Source organism: Pezoporus flaviventris, unplaced genomic scaffold (genome assembly GCF_033815535.1).
Source record: "Pezoporus flaviventris isolate CSIRO_AGI_PZ_B2104156 unplaced genomic scaffold, CSIRO_AGI_Pfla_v1 ptg000031l, whole genome shotgun sequence".
NCBI classification, from domain to species: domain Eukaryota; kingdom Metazoa; phylum Chordata; class Aves; order Psittaciformes; family Psittacidae; genus Pezoporus; species Pezoporus flaviventris.
The window spans coordinates 24,419,930-24,444,988 of NW_026892579.1; the positions used below are offsets into that span (position 1 = coordinate 24,419,930).

Here is a 25,059-nt window from a genome sequence, read left to right on the forward strand (position 1 = left end):
AAGAAAATGCTTCTTGCTTATACTTTAGAGTACCTACAGCGTCCCACTCTAGGCTATAACTAAAATCTGCTGTTTGAGATCTCTGACTGGTTTGATCACAAGTATGTGATTTACCTCTCTAAAAGAAAAAAATGGATGGTGTAATTTCTCACTCTTTAATCTCTAGAGAGAACACTGATCTCTACCTTTTAGCCAACCTCACATGCCCTGAACACCATTCCTGCACATTTGTCCACCTGGGCAGAAGTCACAAAGCAGCTGCAGAGTTAATTCTAGCAGCTCGAGATACATCAGGATAAAACAACTGCTTCCCCTCAACTCCAGAACACCAGGCTCCCCAATAAAAAAGGTGAATGGCACACTCACAGTTGCCTATACTAGGAAACGTCACTAAAGAAAGGAAAGAACAGTTGATGTTTTACCACCTTCTTCTACTAGCTTATGGTAAGACAGGCAAATGCTGAGAAGATTCCCATCCAGTTCCTCATTCCTGGAAGACAGAAATCAATCCAGGATTACAGAAGTGGGAAAAATCAGACATGCCAGGAAAAAACTTCCTGAACCCAAACCAAAAATCTTCCATCTGAAGGGAAAGTAGCTATCTCTCACTTTAAATCACAATAAGTAATGTAATCATTTATGCTCAAGAGGTAGTCAAGCTGTATTTTGATTCTTGCCTTTCAGCTGTTCTGAACAACTTAATTATCATTCTTTGCTAAAATGGATGCAGGAATGATGCAGGTTTTATTCTCCAGCCATGTTTTATGGTGTGTTTGGTTGTTGAACTCTCCAATTCAATGAAGGAAGCTGAAATAAATGCATGCAGCTAAAGCTTTTTGTTTGTACAATGACTTTAAGAGATTTCTACATAACAACACAAAATGAAGGAGGACATATTGCAAAGACGTGTTGGAAGCAAAATTACTGTCATCTGCAAGCCTTATATAGCAAACACCTCCTTCACCTTCTTTTCCAGATCTGTTCTCTTGCTTCTGCGCTAGTCCTGTGCTGGTACCATACCAGTGTGGGCAACACACTAATAGAAAATACTTCAAAAGATTTGACTTAATAACTAATGAAATTTATTAAATGATCACTTCATTATAGGGCATTTCCCCTTCCTACATGAAGATTGAATTTACTTATAATTTAAATCATAGATTCGGATCTTGTTTCCAAAACAATATTTATACATTAATGGGCATACTTATTTTCACTGATTTATTTCACTGATACATTTTCACTTTTGCTTTATCATGTGATTCAAAGTGACAGCCTATTACAGACTTCATCCTACCTGATTGAATTTCCTGAAGTTTAGATTAATACATGTATTTAGAATAGCTATTTACACTGCCACTTTGGAACTACATTTAACACCCTCCATTTAACGCTACACGTTTATGTAGGACGGATCCACTTTACCTCAGTAAAATTTTGACTCCTTAGTCCCTCCATGAGAAAAAAAAAAAGAATTTATAGGAAATTAATTTCAACCCACCTACTGCTTACTCAGGATGATCATAAATGACATACCAAATTACAAAACCAATGGTGTAAAAATAGACATAATTGTTTAAATGATTATGTGCCCTTCCAATTCTTTATTCTCATGTTAGATGATAAATCACTTACATTTTGTGACTGAATCCAATTAACACATTTATAAATAAACTAGAATTACTAATGAGTTTTTTGGTTTTAGTGCTAGTAATATGGAGGCGGGGTCTAAACTGAAACCATATTTTAAAGTTGCATTTAACACTGAGATGTAAGATTTTAAAGTGTGCTTACTTATCCAAAACACTGTTAATCAATGAGATGTTTCAGTGCTACTGGTCACACGCTGATAAAATATCACCTAATGTTTTCAATGCAATGCAAATGATAATCTCCTGCACATCTTAATTTTTTTTTCTTAAACACTGTCTGCTTTCTTTACCACAGGGTGGTGGTAAAGTGGTTCAACACTTTTGAACTGCTCTCTCCCTCAAATAACGTAAACCTTCAAATCAAATCACAGTTATCTTGCACTTCAAAGAGATAATTGTGACTTGTAAAGATATTTTTGTACATATCTTAGCTCTTTTGTCCACAGAGGACAGAAATAATTTGTTGATCAACTGAAACAGTGTTTTGAAGAAGCAATGTATGTTTCCAGCATAGATGTGCAACAGTCTGTCATTTTTATCAGAACCAGAGAAATTCTACATCAGATTAATATATGTAGGTTTTGATGCAAAAGAGCTTGTTAAATAGCAAACGGCCAGTTTGCTCATTTAATTGACTCAGTATCCTTTCCGAGTTTTCTTAATTGGGCGACTAGTGAGAATATAGATAATGAAATATAAGGATAAAATTACACGCTGTGTAAATTCTGCTATAAAAATTATGCTAAAAAGTTCAGAATTAAGCACATTTCAATTATATAATAATAAAAAAATATTTCAGTGACACTGCAAGTCTCCCTTTAACTGTTCGTAGCATGAAGAAGCAATGCAATAGTACATGTTATGGATTGAAATGCAGAGTGAGGGCACCCAGAACAGCATTAACTCTGCTCACTGAAGACAATAGGTGACAATAATATGATTGAGTTGGGTATTTTTTATTTGCAGTCTAAGAAAAAAAATAACTGGATTTTGCTTCCTTTTTTTTTTTGAAAGCATCTCTCCTGGCTTCTATCACAACATGGCAAACTCACTAAAATACTGCTCTGAAATCACAAGGTTTGAGTTAAAACAACAATTTGAAAGTATCAAATTCATCAAGACATGGCAGAAAGGTAGTGATAAAGGCAACCTAAAAAATCCCCTAGGTGCTAAGAAGCAATCAGAGCAATTACTGAAGCATTCTCTCCCATTCTACTACCTAGACAGATTTCTTGGCTTTCTCAGAAAATAGGAACAAAAATAGTGTGGTTCTAGAAAACACTATCAGATGCAGACAGTACTAGACACATGGAGTACCTTCTAATCTACTTTACTGCCCTAGAACTTAAGAAGAAGAGGTCATCATTCCTGTGCTGGAGAAGTAGTGAAGTCACACTTGACAGAATTTTTCTGTATTACAAATGACTCCACCAAGCCAGGCTGCCTCTGTTCATTCACTGAAGGCAACATCTCCTGCAGGAAAGATTCATGGAGGAATCTTCTCAGCCTTCTTCACATGTACTACATGCAGTGGGAGTACTTAGCCTTCCTCTGAGCTCAAGCTATGTTACCTTATGATGTTTTCCGACATCACTTTTCTAAAGGGGGCTGGTAAACTGGGGACATGTACTCCCGGCCATGGTAAGTCCTGTCAGACATGACCACCTAGAGGGCTTCCTTCACAGACTCTAGGTACAGACCAAAATGTGGTCTAAGGCATCATAGCCAACCTCAGTCATTTCTTCTGCCTGCCTTCTGAAACAGTTTGGCTTGTGGGCATTACAGATACTCTTTGGTTGAACTTTAAAAAAAATAAAACCCCTGGATAGCAGATGATATAAACAAACAGCTTCACTGGGTTGATAAATCAAAAATTCTTTCAAAGAAATCCAAGGAGAGATTTAACAGTAGCCCTACACAGCGTATCAATTTTTTTCCTCCTTCTCTCTTGTATATAACCGCTTCTACAAAATAAGCAACCTGTTCCTCCAAAAATTAATAATAATTTAAAAAAAAAAAAACTACAACTTGCTAGCACTATTTCTATTTTTAAACCTAAGCAAAACACCATGGTGATGAGTGCCCTGCAAGCACACAGAAAGAACATTAAAGAAGAGAAACACAGCATATCCCAACACAACTTTAATCCCAGATAACCTCAAACAAATGATCTGCTTAGCTGTTTAGGTCCTTACTTTGTGTGCAGACCCCTTGGTATCTGAAGGCTGTTTCTCATCCATCAGCCCTAAAACCTTTACAGTAACAGACCTGATCATCAGCAAGATGATTTCACACAAGAGAGTTCACTCATATACTACAGGTACATTTTAAAGTGCTTTCTGGCTCAGAATTCAAACGTGCTCTGCCTGAATATATGTGTGAAGTGAAAACATGGTTGCTACTGAAATTAAAAGATTCAGAAGTCCTCTGAAATAACAGCTTAAATACCACAAAACTTCATTTGAATACTCCTACAATTAAATATATACATGTATTTCCCAACCTTCTCGCATTAACTATTTGTTTTGGTAAAATTTTGTATTTTAAGTTCTTTTCCTTTTTTGCAAGCAAGTACTGGCAGACTGTTCAAAGCGTGTCACTTCACTGCAGCTTATCTTTTCATTTCATTGATCTTCTAAATCGGCAAATTCTCACATTTTAACTACTACCAGAAATGTAATTTTTGGTGCTAGCATGCTAAGACTTAAAAATAGTCACAGTAGCATGAGTATTTCATGTTCAGTATTTTCTCTCATTCATGACTCCCCAACTACTCTGACTGATGGACAAAGATTTTTCTGTGCACTTTTTTAACACTGCTGTCCTCCCGATAGCAAAGGTCTGCTTCAGGTAGATGGAAAACTTGTGTACATTTAAAAAGCAAGTTATCATCACTATCACCTGCAGCAAAGTTCCAAAGCCTTAAAAAGCTACATAATTTAAAACGCAGTAACAAGACATTTTTAACATATCACCATTGTTTTAAGACAGAACCGTCTGACCAACTGAAAGCAGTTTTCTCCCATGAAGCAGTTTTGAAATCATGTCTAGAAGGATCACTAATTCCACTGGTATCCAAGCTGAAAGAACAAGAGAGAAATAAATTGCTTTTAAGCCAGTAACTCTTCTTTAGACCAAAGCTTAAGGTTAGTATTGTTCCTATTTGATTCTCTTTCAGCATGACAAACTTTTAATCAAACAACTGAGCCCTGGAGAAGCATGTGGCATGGCTTATTTTTGTTTCTAATAATCAAGATAAACTATCTTCTCCCAGCCTCATATGAGAAAAAAAAAAAAATTACTCCAGGAAATGAGTTATTTTCAGGCTCTAGCAGGTGCAGAAGCACTTCCATGGTAAGCAATGTTCACAGAGCTTCACAGAAGTCTAGTGTAAAAGACAATCAAGCTGCTTAAAGAGGGAGCTTTCTAGTGCACGCAGGAAGTAAATGAGAAGCCAGGCTTTCATTTCTGATGGCAACCCTGAATAAATTATACTTGGTGCATGGTCTGCTCCTTTCCGTAGGAATTTCCAACTTGATACCCTTATGAATCAAATACTACAGAAAGTATCTGGGATTTGACAGCTGCCCCTGCATCTCACTGTAGATGTGATACACCAGATCCGGGATGGAAGATAGCAAATCTCTGTAGGGAAGTCCACAGAAGGGCCTTCTCAGAATTACAGTCCTTCATCCTAAACAGGATGGAAGGAACCTCTCCAGAAAGCTTTTAAGCAGCTTTCCATTCTCCTCTATAGGTTCCTTAAAATTACAGAGACTCTGCATTTGACTCTACAATTCCCCAAAACATGGTGGGCTTGCCATAAGGTCTTTCTTCAGGCTTTATGCTATCCTGTAAATCAACAAATATATTTACTCAGTACAGAAAATTCATAGCATCATAGAACTGTTGGGGCTGAAAAGGCCTATAAGGTCAAGTCCAACCTTGTTAATTTAGCACTGTTAAAAATCCAACACTAACCCATGTCCCTAAGAACCACAGCTACACATCTTAAATACCTCCAGGGATGGTGAATCGACAACTTCCCTGGGCAGCCTCTTCCAATACCCGACAACCCTTTCAGCAAAGAAATTTTCCTACTATCCAATCTAAACCTCCCCTGGTGCAACTTGAGGCTGTTATCTCTTGTCATATCGTTTGTTATTTGGGAGAAGAGACCATCACTCACCTTGCCACAACTTCTTTTCAGGTAGAGAGCAATAAGGTCCGCTCTAAGCCTCCTTCTTAGGTGAAACAGCCCCAGTTCCCTCAGCTGCTCCTCCAGACCCTTCACCAGCTTCACTGCCCTTCTCCAAACTTGCTCAAACACCTCAGTGCCTTTCCTGTACTGATGTGACCAGTTCTGGTCACACAGGATTCTAGATGCAGCCTCGCCAGTGCTGAGTACATTGGGGCGATCACTGCCCTGGCCCTGCTGGCTATGCTATTTGATAAAAGCCAGGATGTTGTTGCCTGTCTGGGCACCTGGGCACAAGGTGGCTCATGCTCAGCTCCACCAACCAGCACCCCCAGGTCCTTTTCCGCCGAGCATCTTTCCAGCCACTCTTCCCTAAGCCTGTAACATTGCATGGGGTTGTTGTGAGCCAAGTGCAGGACCTGGCATTTTGCCTTGTTGAACCTCATACCACTGGACACACCCCTTCGATCCTGCCAGTCCACATCCCTCTGCAGAGCCTTCCTATCCTTCGGCAGATAACACTCCCGGCCAGTTTGGTGTGCTCTGCAAACTTACTGAGGGTGCACTCAATCCCCTCATTCTGATCACTGATAAAGATATTAAACAGAACTGGCCCTCATACTGAGCCCTGGGAAATGCCACTTGTGACTGGATTTAACTCCATTTATCACCACTCTTGGGCCTGGCCATCCAGCCAGGGTTTTACCCAGTGCAGAGTATACCCATCCAAACCATGAACAGGTATTTTCTCCACGAGAATGCTGTGGGAAATAGTGTCAAAGGCTTTACCTATGTCTATGTAGACAACATCCACAGCCTTTTTCTCATCCGCTAAGAGGGTCACTTTCTCATAGAAGGAGATCAGGTTAGTCAAGCAAGACCTGTCTTTCATAAATCTATGCTGACTGGATCACCTGGTTGTCCTATACATGCCATGTGATGGTTCTCAAGATGATCTGCTCCATAACCTTCCCTAGCATTGAGGTCAGACTGTAGTTCCCCACATCCTCCTTCCAGCCCTTCTTCTAGATTGGCATTGCATTTGCTAACTTCCAGTCTTCTGCCAAACATCATAAACTCTCCTTTTTTTAACCCAAGTTCCAGCAAAGCTCTCTGTTCATCCAGGCCAGTCTCTTTCCCACCAGCACGTCTTTCGGCACACAGGGACAGCCTGCTTTGTCCCTTTAAGATTTCCTTGAAGAATGCCCAGCCTTCCCGGACTCCTTTGCCCTTCAGGACTGCCTTCCAAGGGACTCTGTCCACCAGACTCCTAAAGAGACCAAAATCTGCCCTCCAGAAGTCCAAGGCAGCAGTTCTGCTGACCCCCTCCTTACATAACACCAGGTGGAAAAGGGAAATCAAAGTTAGCCTGGCATCTGCCAGTTGGACACATGCAACCCTCTCAAGGGTATGGCTATCTATAGACAGGAGAAAACACAAAGTTACAGTTCAAAGATTCTTGAGTGCTCTTTCCACCTTGCTAAGACCTTCACACACCACTCTCTGAACTCAACTCAGACTCAGCGTTCATTAGCTGCCATAAAGGAACTTGGAAGTTACCCTCCACTGAGGCATTGCTGAGAGCATTCCTCTTGATACCCTCACCAAAGCATGACCTAGTCTGTCCTCCAAAGCAATGTTACAATGGGTGAGAAGAGAAACCCAAGTGACTCCCACTATCCTGTCCTGATTGCAAAAGAAAATACCAGCCAGAATTAACAGAGATGGAAACTGGGAAGAACAAAGGACAGTCCATGACATTTTCCCAGTCATTTTGGTGGAACAGGATCTTTCCCATCCATATTTCTGTTACTCTGGTGGAGCAGCAGATCTTGCAGCACTCTGGACCCCTCCACCTCAGAGGCATCGACTCCAACTTCTAATGGGCACGAGAGCCCTAAGTGTATCGCTGGCAGCACTCTCCCTTCATGTGCTTGGATGATTTCTTAGGACATCTGCTCATTTCCCACCAGCTGATGCAACATATGAGGCTAAGCTTTGGACTGCTTTATATAAAGAGGCCTTTGGGACAGGTCTTGAGCGCTAGAGCCATGAGCAAAAAGAATGAAAATGAAAGCATGCAGGACTGAAGCACGAGTGATGGGAAAATGGCTGTCAGACCATGGAAAAAGAGCAAGCTGATACTCCATCAGAAAAAATGCAGAAGCCTGATTCCTACCAGCCTTAATTGTGGGGTATAAATTCAGTATTATTTATCCTTTTAGAGAGTTTATTCTTCTTTCTTTTGTTGTTGCCTGTACTAGTAACTTAATACTCTTTCTTTGTACTAATAACTTAACACTAAATAAATATGTCCCAGAAAAAGAATGTGAAGCCAAAGAAAAGAGGAAAGCAACAAGGTAAACAAATTCCTGAAACCTAGAAAGAGAACTGGATTGAAAAGGCATACAGGATAAAGTGTGGAATGTTCTTCCTCAAGGTCTTGCACACTCCAAAGATAGACCTTCAAGCAGGAAAAAAAAAATTGGAAATTTAATACAGAAGAACTAAACCCCAGAACTCTCCAAGCACCTCCTGCACTATACAAAGAGCAAGATGGAGATAAATGTGACAGGAGAAGTGATTTTGGTGTAGACTCCATGGATAAACTTAATAATTTACGAACAAGAGAAAACTACTATTGTTTGCAATACTATTTCAGTATGTTTTTAAGAGATACTTTTAGAAATCTGTCTGGATGGCAGATGCTCTTATTGTCCCAGGAAAGAGCTGCAACAAAAACCTTATTTTAGAACTGTGCTAACAAGCCACCAAATTCTGAGTCAGTAACTCCAGGGTAGTCTCAACTGTATACTCACATCCATTTTGTTATAAGCCATTAGAAATTAAAGGCTGTAGGATACGGGCCATCTTCTAAGAGGATTTGTTACATGAATTGGTGACTAATATCTCCAAAACTGAAAAGCTGTCACAAAGAAGAGGATACTGCAATCATTTTACTTTCATTTAACTGAACAACCAACCACAGGAAACAAAGAGAGATTAACCACTGTTTCTTATTATTTATTTTTATTCTTAGAATCATACAGCGGTTAGGGTTGGAAAGGACCTTAAGATCATCAAGTTCCAAACCCCCTGCCATGGGCAGGGACACCTCACACTAAACCATGTCACCCAAGGCTCCATCCAGCCTGGCCTTGAACACTGCCAGGGATGGAGCATTTACCACTTCTCTGGGCAACCCATTCCAGTCCCTCACCACCCTCACAGTAAAGAGCTTCTCCCTTGTAGCTAACCTGAACTACCCCTGTTTAAGTTTGAACCTGTTACCCCTTGTCCTATCACTACAGTCCCTGAAGAAGAGTCCCACTCAATCCTACTGTCCATGTTGCCAACAAGATTGTTGAACAAACAGGATCACTCCCAATACTGACCCCTGAGGGGCACCACTCATTACCAGTCTCCAGCTGGACATTGAGCCATTGACCACAACTCTTTGCGTGCAGCCATCCAGCCAGTTCTTTATCCACTGAGTGGTCCATCCATCAAATTGATGTCTCTCCAATTTAGAAACAAGGATGTTGTGTGGAACAGTGTCGAACGCTTTGCACAAGTCCAGGTAGATGACATCAGCTGCTCTACCCCTGTCCATCAGTTCTGTAGCCCCATCATAGAAGGCCACCAAATTGGTCAGGCAGGATTTCCCCTTAGTGAAGCCATGCTGGCTGTCACCCAGCACCTTGTTGCTTTTCGTGTGCCTTAGCATGCCTTCCAGGAGAATCTGCTCCAAGTTTTTGCCAGGCACAGAGGTGAGGCTGACTGGTCTGTAATTCCCCAGGTCATCCATTTTCCCTTTCTTGAAAATGGGGGTTATATTTCCCTTTTCCCAGTCATCAGGAATTTCACCTGACTGCCATGATTTTTCAAATCTGATGGACAATATTATCATTTTATATGTATTATATTTCATAAAATTATATATGCACACACACAGGAACACATAGATAAAATGGTGGTTTGTGTCCCAGAGGCTGGGATTAAAGCTACACTAAGTTTTTACCCAGCAGCAGCAGTTTTCCAGTGCAGACATTACTGAAACAACACTATTGGTGATAAATTCAGCAAGGTCTATGTTTTTTTTTATTTCAGTGTTGACAGCCAGATATTATTTGGGCAACTTTACCTATAACTACAGCAGAGGTTTTCCTCTCTCCACCTCCCTGTGGAAGAGCATTGGCTTCACTTTTCTATCTACAAAATCCCATGCAGAAATATGGATGTGTGCCTCAAACAACATGTGAAGTATGGCCACTAAGTCCAAGTGCCTCAGTTGGCCAGAGCATGCATGGCAAGTCCCATTAGATGATTCAGCGCCCACGTACAGTACTTGCATGTTTGCTCTGCTGCAGACTCTGCACTGATTTCACAGTAAGTATGAAACATCTCTACACTGGAAGTGGACATCTGGCTGATTACTAACACATTGTAGTTATTTGTATGAGATTTCCAAGTGTATAACAGAAGAACACCAGCACATCCAGCAGTCCAGCTAGAACAGCAGCAGTCAGTTTCACTGACATTCCAGGGAAAACTGCCAATCCTTCCTCATCCCAGTCCAAACCTGGACAAAGCTTTGTAATGTTACATCTAAGCAATCGACTAAAGAAACAAAAGGGGGAAAAAAAAAAAGAAGAAAAAAGAAAAAAAAAAAAAAATGATGGTTTCTGTTCGGTAGGAAGACTACAACTAGGGGGAAAAAGTTGGATTTTTTTAAAAAAGCCTTTTATATCAGAGGAAATTGTGCCAACAGAGTACACAGGTGCCATATGCAAACTTCTGGTAATACATGATTTAAACCCACAGCTTACATTTAAAATTCTTCCAGTTTGGAAGAGTCTAAACCTTAATATAATCCCTAGCACAACAAGCTGTAGACCCTGAATCACAATACAATGACGATAAAAGATTCCTCAAACTACATAATGTGGCCACAGAGGCACAAAGCCTTCACTTACAGATGAACCCATGGGTTGGGAAACCACTGGCTCAGTTACTAAACTGGTAGATAGAAGGATTACAAAACAGTATTTGCAGAAACACAAGGTCCCACACTTATACATGCTTTATCCTGCTAGGAGTCCAAAGCAAACATTATTTTCTACAAAATACGAGAATAATCTATAAATTGTTAGGAAAAAATATATAATAAATGCATTTATACTGATTACCTTTCCCCTTCTCATGATAGCCATTTCTAACCATGATATGGAATTGAACATTGTTTTCATAGGTATTTCAGACTGTTAGATTCACACTTCCTAAACAAGAACCCTAGTTCCATGTTTCCTGTGACTCAAGGAGTTAAAAATCACACAAACTTCCATTCACATGGTACATGCCTTCATTCTTCCTACTCCCTTTCCTTTACATCTTCTTTCCATTTTCTCATATGTCCCCCTAGGCCTTTAAAATTATTCTTTACAATGCAGCAAATACATTTTTTTCCTCCTTCTAAATCAGTTCTTTGGGTTATTCATTCTTTTTTTTCCTATAGTGAAGAGCTATGAAGACTGCAATACTTGCTACAACAGGCCTAGTCTTCAACAGCAACTTAGAGGAGGAGTACAAGAACAGAATAGACAGTTTTGTACCTGATGTTTATCAAAGTTCTCCTGGATCAGACAGTATTATCACCTTCCCTCCACCACCCAAAAGGACTGTGGCTTACACTTATGTCACTCACACTAAGAAGAAAGCCTGGCTGTCACTCTCCAGCCCTGTACATCTGCAGAAAAGTAGATACAGGTTTCCCAAAACCCACACTTCTGAAAGAATAAGCTCTATGCTTGTCAGAAGTTATTAAATAGTGAATATAAACAGAATGCACTTCGAAAGGATGCAAGATTTAGTCTGCCTGATACTAGTTCATACAAAGTCGAAATGGAGAAAGTGCTCATAGAGTGAATATAGGGTTAGGCTCTAATTTCTGAATCTGCCCTTTCCTTCCTCGGAACTTTCAGAGAGGGCTGGGTGCTAGAAGCAGGCTAGTGAATGCTGCCATGGCACATACAGTGCTGCCCTCTGCCAGTGAATTCAGATGCTTTCTTGTCCCTGTGAAATTCCTCCCCATCTCCCCTTCCACTGAGACCAGGTACCCTCACAGCCTTTATGCTTGAATTACCTCTCCAAAACATGGAAATACAACAATTTTGCAGTACTTTCCAGAATCAAACAGATGAACACTCTCCAAATCGGAAAGAAACAGCTAGTTAGATTACTGCAAAAGGCTTTAGTACCCTTATTCATAAAACCACACAGGGAGATACTAGTTGTCTTAAACTCCACCTGCCCTACTGTAACACAGGAAGAAAGGGTCAGTTTTCCAGAAATAAAGGATCCTGAAACAGACTCCATGGCAGTTCCAACAGAATAAGCTAAGAAAAGAGCCCTTACTGTGGAGGGTCTCCTTATGGTTCTCCTGAAGGCACGTAAGACACACTTTTGCTGAACGTCTCCATTACAGCCATACAGGACAGAACTCCAAAGAGAAGAATGTTTAAATATGTACTGTCTTCACACAGAAACAGGTCCTTTGGGAATGATTTTCGAAAGTGTTCAGGCTGGAAGGAAAATTTCTGAGTGGGCTGATAAAGTCTTATTAGGCACTTAAAAGATTTCAGTAAAGAGTCTACCTCAATTTTTAAGTCCAGCCTTTTGTCCTTGTATCTAGGCTACAAGCACAGACAGAACACAAATCTACCTAAAAAAGATGGAAAAGATAAATAATTTGGATTAAGAAATAAACTTCACTAATTCTGCCCCTTGAAGCGCCTTTTCCTTATACAGAGAGACTTGACCCCTGTAACTACTCATCCACAACTGAGCCAGTCATCCTAGGTTTCTTTCTCTTAGCCAGGAGAAACAGGCACAGCCAGGGACATTTCATTCGTTTTATCTATCTACTTTAGACTGAGCCATAGACACTCTAGATACAGATGTTCCTATTCCTTTCAATTAACTAGTAATTTTTTCATAATCAATTACTGTCATGGTTTAAGCCCAACTGGTAACTCAGAACCATGCAGCCGCTCGCTCACTCCCCCCCCCTTCTTGCCCCTGCTCCTGGAGGGATGGGGAGGAGAATCGAAAGAATGTAACTCCCACTAGCCAAGAAATAGATTGCAAAATGTAGCTATGTAAGTAAACTGCAAATCATCCATAGGGGTGTTTTTAGCAGGTTCTGCAAAGATCTACCCTTTCTTAATGTTGTTCAACATCTTCATTAAACTGAGATAATACAGTATCAGTCTGTCGTGGTTTAAGCCCAGCCAGTAACTCAGAACCACGCAGCTGCTTGCTCACTCCCCCCACCCTTCTTTCTTCCTTTCCTCCTGGAGGGATGGGAAAAAAGTCAAGAGAATGTATCTCCCATGGGTTGAGATAAGAGCTGTCCAGTAACTGAGGTATAACACAAACCACTGCTGCTACCATCAATAATAATAAAGATAAGGGGAATAACAAGGGAAGAGAATACAACCGCTCACCACCCACTGACCAATACTCAGCCCAACCAAGCGGTGATCTAGCCCTTCCGGGTAACTGCCCCCAGTTTATATAGTGGGCATGATGTGCTGTGGTATGGAATACCTCTTTGGTCAGTTTGGGTCAGGTGTCCTGTCTCTGCTTCCTCCCGGCTTCCCCTCCTCCCTGGCAGAGCATGAGACTCAGAAAGTCCTTGATCAGAGTAAACGTTACTGAGCACCAGCTAAAAACATCAGTGTTATCAGCGCTGTTCCCAAGCTGAAAGTCAAAACCACAGCACTGCACCAGCTACTAAGAAGGACAAAAATGACTGCTACTGCTGAACCCAGGACAATTACCCTATAAGAAGCCAGTAATGTTGCAGATGTTTATATGTAGCCTGATGCATCCTACTTTAGTTGTCTGGATGAGTACTAGTCAGTTAGCTGGTACTAATGGCTCTTTCCCATTTTCTTTTGATGACACAGAAGCAAACAGAAAACCAGAGGAGGGAAAAGCAATGTAAGAAGCAGCACTAAGAGAAGACAATAGCTAGAATGCAAAATGCCACTAAAGATAAAACATGCAGCAACATTTCTGCAGGTACATCTCTAACCCATGCAGCAGCCATGGCACTTCTGTCACAGAGGTACTTGTATGTTGTTTGTTTTTTCAAATGTTCCAAAACAAAGAATCAAATAATGGGACTATGTTTTTTCTGATCAACTGAACTACTTCTGTATATAGCTGTTAACACTGAAGTGTAAAAAAAACCCATACAAACACAAGAAATACTCTACCAGGTCAGACCAATGGTCCATTCAGTCCTGTATTTGGTAGACAAAGCTACATAGGAGAGCATAGGAGGTGGACCATTTTGTGTAACCGTTTCTCCTCATTCTCCACAAGCATCCACTGCTGCTGTGTGGGGGATGCAAAATAAGATGGCCCCAAAAAATATTGAGAGGACATTAGCTATATCTGAAATGTCACTGAAAGCTGTAGTCTGTTACATGGGGAAGTTGCCAAGTTAAAAATAGAAACTGCCATTCTGACTACAGCTGTGAGATGCATTTCACCGATGTGCCGGCTTTTATCTGTTTTATTTTATTTAAAAGGATGAATCCCTTAAAAAAAAACATATCCTAATATCATAAAGTGTTACCTATTTCAGAACACCAAGTGTGCACTGCTGACTGCAGAGCGAAATTAAAAGTGAGCCTGTATGTTGCAATATATATTCCCATTGGTAGTAGGTCAGCAGAAAGCACTGTGATGAATCTGCTGCTGCTGGTTTTCTAAGTTTCTGACTGTGGGACTAAAAGAGATCATTAGAAACCTAAAAAGGTATCTTTAACGGATGCTCTGTTACTGAAGTTGAACTAATCTGCATGTGTTTCAGTCTGGTTTCAGGGCATTAAATTCCCCTACATAATTTCTAGAGCTGTATACAGAGAGCTATGTATTTAGTGTAACCAATTAAATCATACCACTCATCTCTAATATCAGCTGCTCTCCAGTAATAGACAAGGACTTCAAGCTAGCCTCCAAAAATCACCCAGCTGAATGGCCTTAAAATAAACAGACGTTACTTGAAACTTCTGAAAGATGAAATACCACTAAGGTGGAAGCAAATTCAATACATTTGATTTCCTCTTGTTGTGGAATGTGTCTTCAAAAGGAAGAGAGATGGTTTTAAAAATTGTATTTGTACAGCACTTCATTTTTCAAAATGCAAGACACCAAGTACACTCACTCAACACCCACAGAACTTAACAGATATTTTCTAGGCACCTGTACAGATATTTTCTAGGCAGATCACTTCACTTGCACACAAGCAATTAACTGCACATGCACATACGGGTAACTGAGGCTTCAAAACCCATGCATGCTGCTGGACTTGAGCACCTGGTCACTCGTTCATCTCAAAAGAGAAGTCTACTGAAGATCGCTTCTACAAGGAGGGATATTTACTGGTACATGAGAAAAAGCAGCACACCCAGGAAAGTTGTACCTCCAGACTGATCTCACATGCACTAATCTCTCAGCAGGTCACATACAATATTATTTTTTAAAGTGTGGGTTTTTCTTTGATGGACATATATTACACTTGTTAATACCAATGAGTGCACCAAGAAACTCTTGAAAACAAAGGGAAACTAGGGCCCCGAGGGATATGCATGCACCACTGGTGAAAGCAGTCACTGCCATAGTTTGAGCTGTCTGAACTACAACGCAAAAGCTCCTGAAAAGGAGATAAAGCATACATGCATTTTCACTGGAACATTGCCAAAGTGAAATTTAGCTTATATATATATATTAATCAGAGCTTCTGAAAAAGCTTCAAAGGGCCTACAGTGTACAATTTAATTAGCTATTTGTAAGAGAGAGACCAGGGTTGCTTTGAAATTCTGCAACCTGATAAGGAACAAGCACATGCAGTCTGAAGTGCTAGGTAACCCCCCCACACACACACATACACAGTGCTCCACAATGTCATTTAAAATGAAATCTTCTAGTCCAACATTAAGTTCTCCCAGGCTGTGCTTAGAGCAGGATCAAATCCAGGAGTCTGCCTGCAAACAGGTCAAACGCAGGGAAGTGGAGATTGATCATTCCACTTATCAATGGACAGTTCTGGTTCTGAAAGGGGATAAGGTTTTTTAATCTAACATCTAAGCTCTGACTTATCAATAAAGAGCCTGCCATTTTCAAGTGAAGTCCTTCAATTTAAAAGCAATGGCAGTCTGGACATAAACCTGACCTTAAATACCATGTCCCAGTCAGTGTTAGATCAGCCCGCAGTGACAGCTCTGTAGCTTTCTGGGAAGCAGTGAATTGCATAGGCCAAACTAGAAGAAATGTAACAGCTGATATAGTAGCATTTACTCACACCTGGTTCCAAATAAATCAGGTTTATAAATTAAAAATGGAAGTCTTTCAATCTGCTGTAACTTTCTTACTTTGGATACAAAGACGAAATATCTTGTTGAGACTGGCAGTCATTGCAATGAGGAGAAACAATACAAATGCAGCAATTTTGAGTGAGAACATACAGGATGGTTTGCTGCTTCTGACACTCACTCTTCTTGAAATTAAACTTTTGCTGTTATTTATGCTTTAAAAATATGCAGTCCAAGAATATATTCCCTACTCATCTCAAAACTTCCCTTTTATTGATGGATAGAGACCCATTAATTTCCTAAAACTGCTTGTTTTAAAGGCAAAAGACATACTCCAGATGGTATCACAAACTAGAGGGCACTCCATGAAAGTGATTTATTGCCTTTAACTGAACACAGAAATGTTAGATCTCCACATTATACAAACTGTGGTGGGCTTGAGGAGAAAAGAATTAGAACATTTCACTTTATTCTAAGCAACTCCTTTTAATGAGATGCATTTAGCACACATCTCCTCATTACATTCATCACGCCATATTTGAGCAGCTTCTCAAATCACTTGTGATTGCACAAACGTGTCTTCTACAAGAGCCTGAAAGGCGGCTGCTGCTGCTGGCTCCACCTCTCAGCTCTGCAGATTTTATGAATGACTAGCAATCACTGACAATGAATGACTGCCAACTGCCCACTCAACCCTTTCTACTCTTCCCTGCACGTACATACTAGAGAAGCAAACAAGCTCCGTGACTGCAAATGAGCCTTCAGTACACTTTCCAATGTACGGCATTCATCTTTCAAAACAGGAACTAAATGTTCTTCCGGAAACTTAGAGTATAGAAATTAAATATTAAAAGCTTATGCAACATCCTTTTTCTGTTTTTTTTTTTTTTCTTTTTTTTTCCCCCCAACCAGATAACTTTTTAGGCATTTAATCAAAGCAAAATTGTCTTTTCCTGAATTCTTCACTGCTTCAGCACCCAACAGGAAAACTGGAATTAAAGAGCCCTCACCTACTTCCAGCAAAATGAGATTTCTCTGGGGCCAAAACACAAAACCTGATAGTTGTTTCACAACACTATATTGGTAATGTTTCAACATAAAAGATACTTTCTATCCATGAGGCATTTACTTCTATACCACTAATTTCTTAATTTAATGGATACATGAAAACAATTAGGACTATTTTGCTTGTTTATTACAATGAGAATGGCCTATAAAGAACGTTAAATGCCACAGTAGTTACCATCATGGCCCAATCAATCTAAATCTGTGACTGCAGGCAAGAGTAAAAAACCCACATAGGAGAAACATTTGTATCACAGACTAGTTAATAAAGCCAAATGTAAATCAAGAAGTAGCTCACTGTCTGCTCTGACATTACTCTTGAAACAGAAAATAAAATAAAAAGCAAGGTGTGCTCTGTTGCATGTGCTCATGCTTAAGATGTTCTTTTCAGTTCCTGCAACCCTGCAGGCCAGCACTGCCACTGCTAAGAACAAGCCACAGGCTTTGCACTGAATTTGCAAGGCCTTGGGACCAAGGCTAGTCCACCCTCCTTTGTCTGGATTTCCCTTGTCCTATCTTCAGATGTTTCACTTGGTTTAGCTGTAACAGCAAGTAACAGACCTTTGGGTCTCCTGTTGCCTAGAAGGGAAAATGGAGGGGATATGTGAAGAAGATTGAACCTGCAATTAACACATTCAGAAATACAAAAGCAGCACAGATACAGGAATGCCCTCACTAAAAAATATAAAGGATCTAGAACAGAAATATAGAAATCATCACAAGAGTCAGTATTCAGTGTCTTCTGCAAGTCTTACACTTGATTCAGCTAAAACGAGTGATTGAAGACAGCTGGGCACAATAAATTACCATTAAGGACACAATTCATTATTCTGAGTATATGTAAAAAATGGAAAAAAAGATAATTCCACAAGCAGCTGATACTGAAGCTTAATCTCACATCCTAATGCCTAAAAAGTTTCAATAGACTTGAAGATATAGCACACTCAAAACTTACGCACCACATTTCAGCACAATTATTGCTATGTAATGATCATGAATGACACAGGCTGGAGCGAGGGAGGGAAGGTGGGAGCATGGGACCTAAAGTTATCTTGTCAGTAGCTGTAAAATATCAGCAAATTTAAGTCATTCAGTGCACTAGTAAGTATTATTAATGTACATGTGCTGATAAACAGACATCAGTTCACAGCTGGCAAATCTCATTCTTTATAATCTTTTTCTAATTGAACTGGGCCAAATGAAGATCCTATTCATACTCTGCTCATCTGAGCATAAAGAAAAAGATGTAAGTAGTAATGTCAAGGGCTTGACTTCAGCTGAGACACATGAAATCACCTAAATGGCCTAAAGCAAAGGGTTTCTTCTTCTCCAATTCCCAGCAACTACTGACAGGCAAAGGACATATGAAGTGGTGTGAAATGGATGACAGTTCCAACATTTCCTTTTTGTATTAAAACAAACCCTTATTAGCAATTTTTTTTTCATGGGTTCATTTTTTTGGGAGGGTTGAGGGTTATTTAAGCCTTCTTGCAAAACAAAAATACAGGGACAAGGAAACTGAATAATTGTCTCTCTACTTAAAGAAGATCAAAAGGTTACTGAGGAATAGCAGTTAAGGAGGCCTCAAGATGAGCACATTTGTACCAAATTAGTGTGTTTCCCATCTACAACAGTATTAGATAGTCTTATAGAAGGTGAACAACTCGCACTGTGAATTTTGCCTTGTTTACTTACATCTCTAGCACCATCACAAGCTATCACCAAACTACCATTAGAAAAGCAGAAGTTGACAGTGGCAGACACAGCCCTTGAAGTTCTCTAACCCTGTTACAGCTTGCCACCTTTCCCATCCCACCATACTGATGTCCATCTGTAAACAATGCATACTGTCCACCTAGGTTTTTGCCAGGCACAGCACAGAGAGACAATCAATTTTCACTGACCTGTTTCTAGGCCAGGTACCCAGGGGAAATGATCAGCCATTAGCAGCAGTCAGATTAAGATTTTTGTTACATGGTATCTGCCATCATTTTTGCTTCTAACACAATAAAAAAAAAACATTATCAACACTAAACAGCATTACTCCATTTTGCAGCTCTCATGGCTATCCTCCAGCTTGAGGCAAGTCTGATGATCCCCAGCTGACACAGGTTTTTCACTCACTACCCCACAAAAAAGAGCAAACAAAAGGACAGAGGACGAAACCAGCCAAAGCTGCTATCCTAAACAGTCAACATGTCCCCAGATTTGTTTACATTTGTAGTTGCTCCCCAGGATATTTTGCATTTTCAGTACAGTCAACACGATTGCTTAATAGATTCACACTAGTTCTATTCATAGCAGGAAAATCTCAGTAATTCTGCTTTTTCTTTTGATCTATTTTTTGCAGGTGTTCTGATGCTGGCATGATTAGGCTGAGAGCATACTTCTTTGTCTGAAAGTTATTCTGATGCAAGACCAAAAAACCTTTATCACTGCAAGATGTGAAATATCATCAGTCTTAGGGACATAATTATAGATTTTTTTTCTAACCTATTTAAGATTCTTATGACAGATCATGTCTAAACAGTACTAACCATTCTTTCACATCCAATTCAAACAACTTTTGTTATATGATCATGGAAAAAGCCAACACACTAGGCATCGTAACATATTCGGGAAGACAGTTATGTTCACATAGCACAAAATCAGCTCTTCAATTATTCTTGATTACATCTATGCTGCCCAGTTGGAAACAGCTGAGAGCTGCATTTAGACTTCAGCAGGGGACATTTATTGTATGAATTATTTGCAAACTGTCAAATACCAGTGCTGTGTTTACTTAGAATACATGTATCACCCTTACTCCATGTCTTCACTTTAACAGACATGTAATAATTCAGCTATTTGAAGGGTTGTCTCCAAACAGAACAGCTACATTGATATTTGGAAAGCTTTTCTTCCACTTCTCATGACCTATGCTCTACACAAATGATGTAAATAGAAGTCACTTATTAATCCTTCAGAGAGATGCATTCAACATGAATCCATGCAAGTGATATGTGCATGAATATGGTGACAACATTTCAGACCTTACTTATTCTGAACTGAAATAAGATCTCTGAAGCATTGTGGAGGCAGAGAAAAGCAGATACAGTGGGTTGGGGTTTTTTTCTCTTTCTCCATTGAAATCCAAGTATTCCTTCTTAAAAAAACTTACATATTACTCGTCAGTAGTGAACCACTTTTGTGGTGTCTATATCCTCTGTGAGGACATATTCCACATATGATCTCCACAGAACTCATTCTGTACTTAATCTATACTTGCATACTCCTACACACAGGATAGTTGAGACTGAAGGCATCCCTGGAGATGATATAGTGCACCCACTGCTCACAGCTGGGTCAGCTCTGACAGCCTATTAGGTTGCTCAAGGCTTTATCCAGTCAGTCTTGAAAGCTCTGAGGATGGAGACTACACAGTCTCCCTGCACAATTGCTCACTGCTTGACTGTCCTTGTGAAAAATCTCTTCTTTATATCCACTCCAAATCTCTCAGTTTATGCCCAACATCTTTCATCCTTCAACCAGTAGAATGCTTGGAATAGTCTGCCTTCATCTTCTGAATGAACTCCTTGTAGGTGCTGGAAGGCCACTAGAGGCTACCCTTAAAGCCATCTCTTGTCCAGGGTGAACAAGGCCAGGTCGCTCAGCCTCTCTCAGGGCAAGTTCTCCATATCTGTGACCATGTTGGTAGCCTCTGCTGAACTCACTCTAGTTCCTCAATATCTTTCCTGGGCTTGGGGATCCAAACCCAGATGCAATATTCTAGATGACACCCAATAAGCGCTGAACAGATACTCCCTCCCCTAGATCTACCAGCTGCTGGGTGCTGTTGACTTTCTATACTGCCAAGGCATGCTCCTGGCTTATATTCAGCTTGCTGTGTACTGGGATGCCCAAGTCCTCTTCTGATGATCTGCCCCCAGTCAGTCAGCTCTCAGCACACAGTTACATTCCTTTCCAGATGCAGGAGTCTCCACTTGCCCTACCATTCATAGGGTTCCTGTCAACCCGTTCCTCCAGTTTATCAGGGTCAGTCTGTCCTCGAGCGTGTTGACTGCCCCCCCCACCCAGTTTGGCATCATCTGCAAGCCTGACCAGAGTGCATTATTTTTGCAGATCATTGATAAAGACATCAAATGGTAGGGACCTCTGTGGCACTCCAGTTGCCACTGGCACCCATGCAGAGTATGCACCATTGGCTGCTATCCTCCGAGCCAAAATATCCGATCAGGTTTTTATCCATCTTCTTGCTAATCTACCTGGGCAGCAGGTCCTAATTTGGACACGAGAACACTGTGGGACACTGTAAGAAATTTCTGTTAAAGCCAAGGTCAATGACACACTGCTTTCTCATCCACACAGCCAGCCATTTCACCATAGCAGGCACCAGATTGGTCAGGCATGACTTACCGTCAACCCATGCTGACTATTTCAACCACCAGTTTGCCCAGAAACACATCCCAAAAGGACTCACTCCATGATTTTCTCAGGGTCTGAAGCAAGGCTGACTGGCTTCTAGTTCTCCAAGTTCCAGTACTGGGCTTTTTTGAAGACAGGTACAACATTTGCTTTTCTCCAATCAAGAAAGAACTTGCCTGATCTCCAGGACCTTTTGAAAATGGTAAGAGAGAAACCTTGCAAGAACATCTTGATATAAGCCATAAGCCTCCAGCCTTCCACAACACAGGAGCCTCAACTTACATTACAACTGCCTACAGACTCTGGCTGCCCTGTTTTGCACAGTCAGGAGGCTCAGGCTTTCATCTCTGAAGGGTCTCTGTAAAGACCCCATCAATTCCTTTTCCATCTTCTCTGATATCATATAGTCTGCTTATCCTCTCCGTAACTTGGCCACAACTCCCCATCCAGCACACACCTCTAGCAGGCACGGCCACCACCTCCACCTGACCCCGACTCCATAAGAGGCACCAGGCACTGCCTGAAGTCTGGCATCCCTTCCCTTCAGTGTTTCAACAGCACCAAATAGCTTGGTTTTGTCGGCAAACTTGCTGAGGGTGCACTCGATCCCACTATCCATGTCATCAACAAAGATGTTGAACAGCGTCTGTCTCAATACTAGTCCCTGAGGAACGCCACTCATCATTGGTCTCCACTTGGACATTGAGCCACTGCAACTCTTTGAGTGCAGCCATCCAGCCAACTCCTTACTGACCAAGTGGTCCCTCTGTCAAATTCATGTCTCTCTAGTTTAGAGACAAGGATGTCATGTGGCTTACAGACACAGTAATATCAGGGTACAAGTGCTACAAAAAGCACCAAGGAACCAAAATGCACTGAGCAGCCAACCGGGTATAAGTCTTTTATGAGCTCCAGCAGGGCCTAAAGAACATACCGCATATTGGGTGGAAGAGAAAATGATACTTAAGGAAGGGGAAAGTGGGTCTTAGGCACTCAAGTCCTTAATCACCCAGCATGTGGAAAAAAACATCAAAACAATTCCCCATCACATTCTCATGACTGATTAACTGGAAGCCAGGGAGGGGGAAAACACTAAGTATTCCTTACACCTGGCTTTATGCAAAGTCAGCAGCAGAGGTATTTTAGATATGTAACCAAACCTAACTCTAAAAAGAAGATAATTATGTAGAAATGGAGCTTTTCCTACAGACTGCTGGGTATTATTTGGTAGCTTTACAGACAAGCAGATGTCCCAGCCCCTTGCCCACTGCCAGCCCCAGCCTTATTCCCAGGCTAAGAGATTTCCCAAGAAATACACCCTGCTCAGGCTGGCTCTTCAGGATGCTTTCATTGATGTCTGCAAGGCAGTTGTCTCGTTCCCACAATGACAGCTTCTCTCCTGTTGTTTACTAGCACACATTGCTTATTTCACTGAGGCAGTATTTTGCCGCCTGAAAATTTAACCTAAGCCAGCTGACTTCTCCTAAAATGTATTTTCCAGTGAAACTTGCCACACAATACTAGAACATGTAAGCTTCACAAAGGCAGTCTGAGGGGGAGGCACTGCCAGCAGGTTAAGGGAGGGGATCCTTCCCCTCTGCTCAGCACTGATGAGACACACTTGGAGTGTTGTGTTGTCCATTTCTGGGCTTCCCAGTACAAGAGAGACATGGACCTACCAGAGCAGGTTCAGCAAAGGATAACAAGATGACTGAGGGTCTGGAGAGTCTGTCATACAAGGGGAGGCTGAAAGTGCTGGGAACATTCAGCCCAGACAAAAGAAGGCTCAGGAGGGTTCTCATCAATGTGTATAAACACCTGAGGGTGCAAAGAAGACAGAGCCACACTCTTCTCTGTGATAGCCAGTGAATTGACAAGAGCCAACTGTAACAAACTGAAAGGCCAGCAGCATCTCAGCTGAGCTAGCCTGCATCCAAGAGCGTCAGTAGCAGCTGCTAACATGCATTAATTCACACTTTCACCTATACTACATACAAATTCAATCAAGAAGGGTGTTAAAAGCACTATCATTTTACAGACAAAAGGCCTTAGGACCCAAATTATGGCAACATCTGAACTAACTCCAAGTGATAAGCCACTTTGAACACATTCTCCTTTGCATGTAGTGGGTGCCCAACAGGGTCTCTAGCTAATTGAGGTCTAAGCATGCCCAACCAAGAGTGTCCGGAAAAGGGTGTAAATCCAGGCTTCTACATGATTGACAAATAGGGGTTTATGTGTATCAAAAATGCCAGTGCCTTCCTTGCTGCTGACACCAGCTTCATCCATTGGAAGCAGAAGGCGGAAACAACATATAATTTATGTTATGCAGCAAATATCGTTGTGACAAATTGTCAAAGGTAGAACCAACTTAGGTTTTGAAAGCTATTTGACAAATAAAAAAGACTAATAACTTCCTTTTAATGAAATCCAAATTTAGCTTTAATAATTAGAATTTTTATAAAAAGGAAATTGTCTTCCACAGCAAAGATTGGCACTAGTTCATGTCAAATTTGACAGCATGAAATCACAGAACAAATGATGGGATTCTGCAGCTGCTAAATACTGTCAAGTACACTTTACAACTTTTATTCTTATAAATTCATTAATAGGAAGCCCTGTTTTTGCAAGCAACTGCCTCTCCTCCTAACATACAATTTGGACAAAAATGGCTCTAGAAGTTTCCTCACCATTGTTAAGATGGCTTGCTGTTTAATTTAAAAGCCCTGGTCTGCACGCAACACTGTACCAGAGCCCTACAGAGTTGGCAATAGTTTGGAAATAGTAGAACACTTTATGAGCAAGCTCCTACAGCTGTTCTGCAGTGGTACAACCGCACGCACCAACAGCCAAAGCACAAGCTAACCCAGATGACTTTCTATTGAGGCCAATGAGGGCAACCACAACCCACTAAGCCAGCTCAGCAGCCAACTGCAACCTTCTGTCGGCAGTGAGCTGCTAGTGAGAAATAATGTTTTAAACCACTCCAGCTACATCTACTGGATTTAATTTTTCTACAGATAAAGACAAAATATAAAGCAAATATGTGTAACAAATGTTGTACGTATGGACTCACATCAGAATTAGCCTGATGCAGGTTAAAATGCTGCAGCTGTGTGGCTAGACACCCATGTCATTTTCAAATGCCATACACCCTATGTTTTCAAAAACGTAAATAAAATCCCAAATGTTTTTAATATATAAATTAGGCACAAATACTTTTAATAATTATACTGCACATAACTGATGTTTAATATTAGAATGACAAAAATTAGGTATGAATTTAAAAAAATACAACATTAAAGTATCTTTTTAGTGTTGTTAAAGAGAACTC

At 40.7% G+C, this 25,059-nt stretch overlaps 1 protein-coding gene across 22 annotated transcripts in view; it reads right to left on the minus strand.

Annotated features, from left to right (window-relative positions):
- Nucleotides 1–25,059, minus strand: part of RIMS1 (regulating synaptic membrane exocytosis 1) — a 303,442-nt gene that overhangs the window by 234,193 nt on the left and 44,190 nt on the right. For 17 of the 22 annotated variants that reach the window (XM_061460501.1, XM_061460496.1, XM_061460495.1 and 14 more), the window contains exon 2: nucleotides 4,628–4,732. The exons of 4 other annotated variants lie outside the window; for them this stretch is intronic. In XM_061460501.1, coding sequence (XP_061316485.1) covers nucleotides 4,628–4,732 — 105 coding nt within the window. The remainder of the gene's footprint in view (nucleotides 1–4,627; nucleotides 4,733–25,059) is intronic. One more of the 22 variants, XM_061460479.1, reaches the window with a different exon arrangement.